At 31.5% G+C, this 9,348-nt stretch overlaps 1 protein-coding gene across 1 annotated transcript in view; it reads left to right on the forward strand.

The window, feature by feature from the left end:
* Positions 1 to 9,348, forward strand: part of LOC111636903 (proteasome-associated protein ECM29 homolog) — a 67,492-nt gene that overhangs the window by 19,603 nt on the left and 38,541 nt on the right. The window contains exon 5 of the mRNA XM_023382293.1: positions 8,347 to 8,464. Within this exon, the coding sequence (XP_023238061.1) occupies positions 8,347 to 8,464 (118 nt within the window). The remainder of the gene's footprint in view (positions 1 to 8,346; positions 8,465 to 9,348) is intronic.

A 9,348-nucleotide genomic window follows, 5' to 3' on the forward strand; every position in this document is an offset into this window, starting at 1 on the left:
GTTGAAGAAGAGAGAGAAACAGACCATCTTGGACATGTTTTTCAAGAAGCCAGCAGGGAAAAAACAAAGGATGGAACAAGAGGAGTTGACCCTGCAAGCTCCGGTAGCCTCTCCTGAATCTGAATCCAATTAAGAAAGAATAAAAAAAAGACCTGCTGCAATGTGTAAAAAGTCTGTATCTGTATGAATGTGTGAAGAAAGTGTTTCTCCACCTCCTCCTCACAACACCTGACTACCCGGCATAATTGGTGACTGCTCCATTTTCATTTTTTTGTTATGGTACAGTATGGTTATTTTATGCTGCAGAACGAATTATATGTTTTAACATGTATTTCTATGGGAAAATGCGTTTCGTATAACGGACGTGCACCTGGAACGGATTAAGTACATTATACGAGGCACCACTGTATATCTCAGCTGTAGAATTAATTGCTTTACATGATAATTTATGTCCATAGACAAATAATTCTCACACATATGAGTTGTTTTAAAAATACAATATACAGTGGGTGATTGGTTAACAAACAGTTCAGACTGCAAACAAATTGGATAACGAACACTTTTACAAAAGATTTTTATGTTTGGACAATGAACACTTCACACAACAAATAGAAAAAGAAGTAACATAAAATAGTGAATATCAATTGGTCTTCCCTTGTCTACAGGGACAATTCGAAACCTTTCCAAGCTCTGAAAACATTGACATCAACGCTCAAACCAATACCAATCGGATAGTATTCCTCCAAATTTTGAAACTCTCTCTTGTAATTCCAGCTTTTTGTTTTGTGTTGGTTTTTATTTACAAAAGGCAAGAGTTTAACTGTCCCATTGGATATTTGTAAACATTTTAATGCCAAATTTCGAATTTTATTCAGATCTTGCATTTAAATAATTTTTTGTGCACTAGTTGATATCTGTTCTCTGATTTTTGTAATCTTTTGAATATCTTTTGAAGAAGTGGGAGGATATCAGAATAATGGTCATCTAAGTTGCATCAAAACTAGAATGAGGTTAATAGGCTTGGGGCTCTACAATTACAATGCTATTAATTACTTCCGAAAAATTCTGAAGAAGAAAGAAAAGCAATCAAACCTGAACAGATTCTTCAACCCCCACAAATGGAATATTACATATAAATAAACATAGTAAGAAAGTATATTTTTTTATTTTTTGGAGTCTCCAGAATGAATTAATCAAATTCCCATAAAAACCTATGGTGAATCAATAATCAGTTAACAAACAATTTGGATAGCAAACAAAGTCTTGGAATGGATTATGTTCATTAACTGATCACTCACTGTAATTGAAAATGCTTGTTCTTTTCCAATAAAGACCAATCTTCTTGTATGCTCTGTTTGCAACATACTTTTATAATTAATGTTTGATAACTTTTGATCAAATGAGGATCTTGAGACAACCATAGAAATGAGAAACCGAGTTGATCTAACAGATTTTTCAATGCCAATGTCCAGTTATATGCAGTGGTGATATTCGAAATATTTAACAAAGGGTTCGCTAACAGAAAATTTTTCCTTAACATTTTTTTTTTTGCTCAAATGGTGCATTAGCAAGATTAGCGCAAAAACTGAACTTAAGATACTCATATAAATAAAAAAGATGCGTTCACAAAATTAAGTCAGTTAAAATTTAACATTGTTTATGCCAGAGCTATATAATAGCTTGACCGCTCGGCCATCCGGCCGCTAAAAACCAATTAAAACTTAAATTCTTTTTGAACGACCGCGACCGTCATTCTCTTCGCGACAAATTTGTGGCAACAGCTACGCTTTTTAACGAGAAAGTGTAGACNCTTAAGATACTCATATAAATAAAAAAGATGCGTTCACAAAATTAAGTCAGTTAAAATTTAACATTGTTTATGCCAGAGCTATATATTATTTTTTTTATAAATAATAAAAAGTGTTCAAAATGGTTTGTTTTGTATATATTTTATTACGACACGTGTTCCGCAGCCATCTTGTATTTTCTCGCGTGCATGGGATTGTGGGATCTCTCTTATGAAGATTTAGTTTCAAGAACTCTCTTGAGTCGGTCGCGATTGTACCTCGTTTCAGTCGAGATTGAAACGGTCGAGGGAGGTCGTACCAAGGCAAACGTGATGTAAGGCTCTAGTTTAGTAGTGCTACAGAGTATAATACTTATATTTTAATATATTTTTTAAAAGAAACAAAACCACTGAGCATTGTTACGTGTGTTCAACAAGGTTCGGAAAACTTTGTAAATGTTAACAATGGGTTCGGCTGAACCTGTGCGAACCCGCTGAATATCACCACTGGTTATATGTATAATTATCCATCTTTAAACATAATTTATACAGTTTGTTATATGCTACTTTGACATAACTGTTATCTTGTAGTTTCAGCATACTAATTCAAAAGGAAACTATTGCTTTTATTGTTAATAATGATATTCTAGAAACACCAAACTCCAATTGCAACATATAAGCTGGAATTTTATGGTATATCATAAAAATTCTTCAAAGATATAAGGCAAGAACAATTTCCATTTCATCATGATAAGTAATTGGCCATACAGGAGCAGCATAAAGTAGTACAGTGAAATCATTGAGTGAAATAATTTTATATAAATATGAGCAGAATTAATTTTAGCTTTTGAAAGATTAGGCCACATAGAACTCAGTGCTGATTTAGCCTTGCAAATACTATAATTTTTAGCCTGTAAAAACTGTCCAGAAGATGAAATAATACTCCCAGGTATATGTAATTTGAAACAACTTGTATGGACTGATTATTAAAAGACCATCTCTCTGGGTGATAGTCTACCACCCTTCTTGAACAACATTACTTTTGTTTTTGAAACATTTATAGTTTAAAAAACAAAATTAATCCATAAACACAACAGAATTCCCCTAAAATTATGATTTTCTTTTGTAACATTTGTGGAGTATCAACAAGAATTGCATTTGGAATTTTGTTGGATGATATTTTTTGAGTTAATTGAAGACAGACTGTCCAAAAAAATTTTTTGGTAGACACCATTTATTCACTTAATGTGTTCCAGAACAAACTTTTTGACTATCTGAACTTTTTTTACAGAATTAGTATTGTCAGCATACATTAGTGCATGTAACTCAACTTGATCAGAGAGAGAAATTCCAGATAGGTCAGATTTAGCAAGTTGCACTATCAAACCATTAATGTATAAATTAAAAAACATTGGGCTCAGAATCTAGCTCTGCAAAACTCCAATATAAATAGCAAAGAATCAGTCATTTCAGCTAAAATCTTTACTCTTGCAGTGGCTTTGGAATATATGTCAATTATAGAAACTGTTTATTCATACCCATTCTTTCTAATAGAAATCATAAAACTTTATACTTAATGGTATCAAAAGCAGATGGAAAATCTACAGAAACAGCATAAAGTTTTTTTCTCTCTTTCTGTAATTTTATTAAATTCATATTGTTGGATATTGTAGAATCTGTGTGCAACATTCTCTGTAAAATCAGCAGCAATAATGTTAACAGTAAATGTTGTTTTTACCATTTGTAAAACTTGTTTGAACCACTAGTTGTTTCAAATTGCATTGGGCTGCAATTTGAAAAAATTGTAGACCCATAAATTTCTACTGTCATACATTCGTCCATCTGTCTTTCCTTAATTTCAAGAACAGAGTTAGATGGATGAAAGATTAGACCAGATATGGAAACCTTAGGGGCAAACTAGAAGTCACGTTGTTTCAATTAAAAAATTGCCCCCAAAAGGTGTTAGGTAGACCAGCATGACTCTGTTGTTAAAGGAAAAGTATGATGTACGGAGGCAAGCCACTATTACACTGGTGTGCAAAACTTAAGCAATGATTACTCCACAAGAAATCAATCTGGGAGACAAGAAATTCAGAATACAGAGACAGTGTTTGGTACTTAAAGGATGAAGAAAGCATACTTGCACAAAAATGAATAGAATGCACACAGTATTCAATCAAAACTTTCTTCTTCTTATAGTCTTGCACTGTGAGTACTGACTGCATGCGGTTTACATGCCCCCATGTCACCTGTGATGTCTTCTTCCTGCATACTTTTCTTCAGTAGAAAGATGAATCACCTTTCTACTGAAATGGGTGTTCATTGTACTGATCACAACAAGCCCTTTTCTACAATTTCATTGCTGTTTTCTTAAAAATTGCATCACTGCTTAAGTTTTGCACACCAGTGTAATTTGAGATGGAGAGCATATACAGTAGAGCATCGATTATCCGAATCAATTGGGACTGGGGTTGTTCAGAAAATTGATTTTTCAGATAACCGATTATGTACAAAAAAATATATTAACCTATCCCATGTTGAAATTCATTCAAATCCTGGAACGTCCTTAAGTACCCTCTCATGGTCGCACCAATGCTGCCAACTAAAACATGCACACCAACAAAAATAATATTGGAGTAGCCCAAGACATAGTCAAAGATTGCAGCGCCACAGCACTAGCAGAAATTAAAATTTGCTGACTGGAAAGCTTTCAGTTAATTGATGTTTTGGTTGATCAATATTCGGATAATCAGTGCCCTACTGTATTTTAAATTAAATAAATTAAAAATATGTTAAAAAATGCAGCCCAGCATTGGGATGATGTCACAATAAATAATTGCTCATTTGCTCTACATCTGGTATGGCAATCATTCTAGCCAAAAGCTACACTGGCCATGTTGCCCCTTTTTCAACCCCACAGTTCTTCAAGCATTAAATATACTACAGATATTATTCATGTTAATAATTTCTAGTTTTTTCATTTAAGTTTTTCAAGTTTATTTTAGAGAGAGATAGCATTTACTATATTTATTGTCAGTCCAATAAAAGATGAACTTTTCAAAATAATTTGATTATGACATAAGACCTTATAATTATAATATTAGTATGCTTTAAACTTTAGCTCTTATCACTACAGAATGAATTTTGATGATTAAATAATTATATACAGTAGTACCTCAGGATATGAAATTAATCTGTTCCTAAACTGAAATAGTATCATGAAAATGTCATAAGGTGAATCATTTTTTCCCATATGATTACATGTAAAACCAAATAATCCGTTCCAACACAAAAACTACACTCAAATTATAGCTAAGTAGTACATTGAAAAAAATAACTTTAGTAAGAAAACACTGAAAAATGCATTTTGTAGTTGTAAATGTATAAATAACCATAATAGAATAATAATTGATAAAAAAATGTAGTTTTATTTACACTTTACCTTTGAGGATAGATGACGGTGGAGGTGTAAACTGATGGAGAGGGAGAAGGGAAATGATACTAAAACATAACTTGCATAACATAATGTAACAATAACTTAAAAATAACTTAACACTAATTTTTTTTTTTTATTCTGATGAAACCGTGTTGTTAATTTACTTTGCTTTATACAGACACAATAAAGTGACTCCTTTCAAACACTTGGCAGATTATTCTTCTTTTTATTCAGTTGGGATAAAGAGATGAATAATCTGCCAAGTGTTTGAAAGAAGTTGCTTTATTGTGTCTGTATAAAGCAAACTAATTTTTTTATCTTTTCTGTTTTATATATTTTTTTAACTTTTTTATTCACTGCTTTTTGCTTTCTTTCCTTCACTTCTACTAGCACTTTCACTGGATAGAGGTTGCTTGGTAAAATATCTATCCAAAGAGGTTGTTTGACTTTGCCTACTTTTTAAAATGTTTCTAAAATGATTTAGGCAAATGTCATTAAACTGAGCAGCAATTCAGCCAGTGTGAACCTTTTTGGGATGTTTCTTTTCAATAAAATCAGTCACTTTCTGATAATACTTCAAGATTTCCTTTATCGAGCAAGATCCTTCCACAAAGTAAACACATGGACTGAGATCAATGAACAGAAAGAACACGTGATCATGCCGGTGGCGCTGCAAACTAATGTAATGTTGTATGGTGAGTTTTTGTTCGTACTGTGGAGCAAAAATATGTTTGAATTTCATGTTGTATCCTGAAAATTTCGTATGCTAAAGCGTTCGTATCCTGAGATACTACTGTATCTTCAAAATGATATCCCCAACCTGATCATGTAATGTTTTGTCTTGTTTATACAACACTATTATTTTTGTCATTATGCTAACAAAGTCAAAAGTAAAAATGATGTCATTACTATTTTGATTTAATTACTTCATTTTTTAAATTGTACTATGCAGAAATTCATTTTATATTAATTAAATTGGCATTTGTACACAATTTAAAATATTAAATAACTTTTGAGTTAGAAGACGAGAAAAAAATAAATTTTTTGTAGCATTTTCTAAAAAGTAATTGAATGAATGTTCTGTTCCAATTATGTTTTAAACAACTGAACTTCAAAGGTATGGGTTATATGATGTTTTTATTATCATTTCTGCAATTTTCTACAAGTTATACACTGATTTGGTCTATACACTGCTGTAAATTATATGCAGAGAATATATATATATATTTATATATATATATATAAAGCTAAAAAACCGGATTCTTTCTTTCCTTCTGTTATTGTATGCCAAAAATGGCTTGCTATTATTTAAATTAACAATATAAATTATTTTATATTTTTACAGTATAATATTCAGTATTCAGTAATATTTCGACTTACGCGAATATGGAGTTACACGATTTTCAAACCTCGTCAATTCGTCTTTTGTTTGAGCGCCACGCAACTCTTGATTACTCACTCCTCCCACACTATTATTCAGCTTACATGTTTGGAGATGTCGCGCCGAATTGACACATAGCTACAATTTATTTTGTGTTATTTATTTGTGTTTGTGGTATCTATGGAGACTTGAGAGACTATGTGGTGATTTCTTGTAACCGTGAATGAATCAAAAGACGAGATAAGATTAACGAGAACATTTATTAGCTTACATACATCTGACTTGGATTTTACACAAATAGCAAAATTATACCCCGACTTATGCGGTTATTGCTTGGTCCCACCTATCGTGTAAGTTCGGGGTATTACTGTATTATTACTTTTATTTGTAATTTGGTATGCCCCGATGCCTGCATCGGGCCTTTCGACTGGTATTATATAAGCTTAAAATTTCAAATATGACTGTCGTGATGTGATATTCATTACAAAGTAAAGCAAAGAGTATACACTACTGCTCAAAGTATAAAGTAGAGTTGAGGCTTGTAATTAACCCTGGGGTAATGCAGTGGGGTGTTNGTGGGCAAAAAGTAACGATAGTGAAGATTAAAATAATTACATTATAGCCAATCTTACCCGTTTTCACAGAATGCAAGAATTAGGTCCCCCGTTTCCAGACTAATTAGAGACCTGGTCCCGATTCTATTTCTGAACGTCTTCTGTTCACGTCCAGTCAAACGAACTCTTTTCAACATTTCTGGAACGTTTACAATTGTTCTATAATCGAACCAATATTCGAATTTTATGTTCGAATTCAAATTCAAATATTGTTCGAATTTAATTCGAACAATATTTGAATTTGAATTCGAATATTTTCTATTTCGAATGTTATGTTCGAATTTAATTCGAACATAACATTCGAAATAGAAAACCACTTTCAACCACTTTCAGCCCCATATCTCCCGCACCCTTATAGCTATCGAGACACAACTCCCATAGTGCACGAATGGAGACTTGGGGCTACTACCACATACAAACAGCATTCATGTGCGATGTGTAGTTTTTGCAGAAAAGTGAAATATAGGGACACACACGTCCACATATATATATAGATGTAAATCTGTTGCTAGAAATAAAATTGTGATTGATTTTTTCTTTTCATTTCTAGTTTTATAATTATTTAATACCATATAATAAATATGTATCAGTTAAAGTAAATTATGCTTATGATTTAATATGTTTAATGATATANAGCCAATCTTACCCGTTTTCACAGAATGCAAGAATTAGGTCCCCCATTTCCAGACTAATTAGAGACCTGGTTCCGATTCTATTTCTGAATGTCTTCTGTTCACGTCCAGTCAAACGAACTCTTTTCAACATTTCTGGAACGTTTACAATCGTTCTATAATCGAACCAATATTCGAATTTTATGTTCGAATTCAAATTCAAATATTGTTCGAATTTAATTCGAACATAACATTCGAAATAGAAAACCACTTTCAACCACTTTCAGCCCCATATCTCCCACACCCTTATAGCTATCGAGACACAACTCCCATAGTGCACGAATGGAGACTTGGGGCTACTACCACATACAAACAGCATTCATGTGCAATGTGTAGTTTTTGCAGAAAAGTGAAATATAGGGACACACACGTCCACATATATATATAGATGTAAATCTGTTGCTAAAAGTAAATTATGCTTATGATTTAATATGTTTAATGATATATTATTGTTATAGGGGAGGATTAAGTACCTACAAGGAATTGTGTGCTGTTGCATCTGATCTTAATCAACCAGAATTAATTTATAAATTTATGCATTTGGCAAATCATAATGCACTTTGGAACTCTAAAAAGGTATTTTTTTTTTTCTTAATTTTTCATAGACTTTATAAGAAATGAATAATAATAAACTATTGAAATTTACATTTTCTAATATATTCTATGGAAATGCTTTATGGTAGAGAAGAGAGTCTATATATACTGCATTGAATTAATTATATAGATAAACCCTAAATTTACATTAAAATCTTTTTAAAGTTTTGTAACTTTTAAACTTTACAATAAAAAATACTTTCACTAATTGTAAGTTGGTTTTTTCAGTTTTGTATTTAAACATCCAAAACTTTATAAGATTGAAAATAATTATGAATTTGCATGAAACATTCTTTAGTTATAAGCATAAATTTTGCTGAAGAGAACGAAATCATACAAGAACACACCAGTTGACTATTCCAACTTTATTATATCAGGAATTTTTTTACTAAAATTTCTATAAATATTCGTTGTTCTGAATAATGGATTTGGAGGTAAAAGTAAATTCTGCCATGCATGTTGTAATGTTAAGAGCACATGTTCGCCAAATAATCCAGCATCAAATGTCTCAGTAATTACCAAAGAAACCCTAAATTTATATTGATATGGTTATTATTGATTTTTTAAATTTGCAGAAATAAAAATGAACAATATATATATTTTTTAAATAATACAAAATAGATAAATACCTCTTAGGCATATCTGCAGGAATTTTCATTTCAGTTGATTGCTTTTGTATTAAATTTATGTGATTATCCATTCTGTTTGATTGTAAGACGTCTCTAGCTAATTGACACATTACTTTAGATTTTTCACAAGCATATACTTCTGTAGCACCTGCTTGAACTGCCATCATGCTAAAAGATTACATGATTATTATTAGAAAAATTTTTTAATATATTTTTTAAATTATATATTTTATTTAC

This window comes from Centruroides sculpturatus, unplaced genomic scaffold (genome assembly GCF_000671375.1).
Source record: "Centruroides sculpturatus isolate CEXI.00-Female unplaced genomic scaffold, Cexi_2.0 scaffold128, whole genome shotgun sequence".
Taxonomy (NCBI): Eukaryota; Metazoa; Arthropoda; class Arachnida; order Scorpiones; family Buthidae; genus Centruroides; species Centruroides sculpturatus.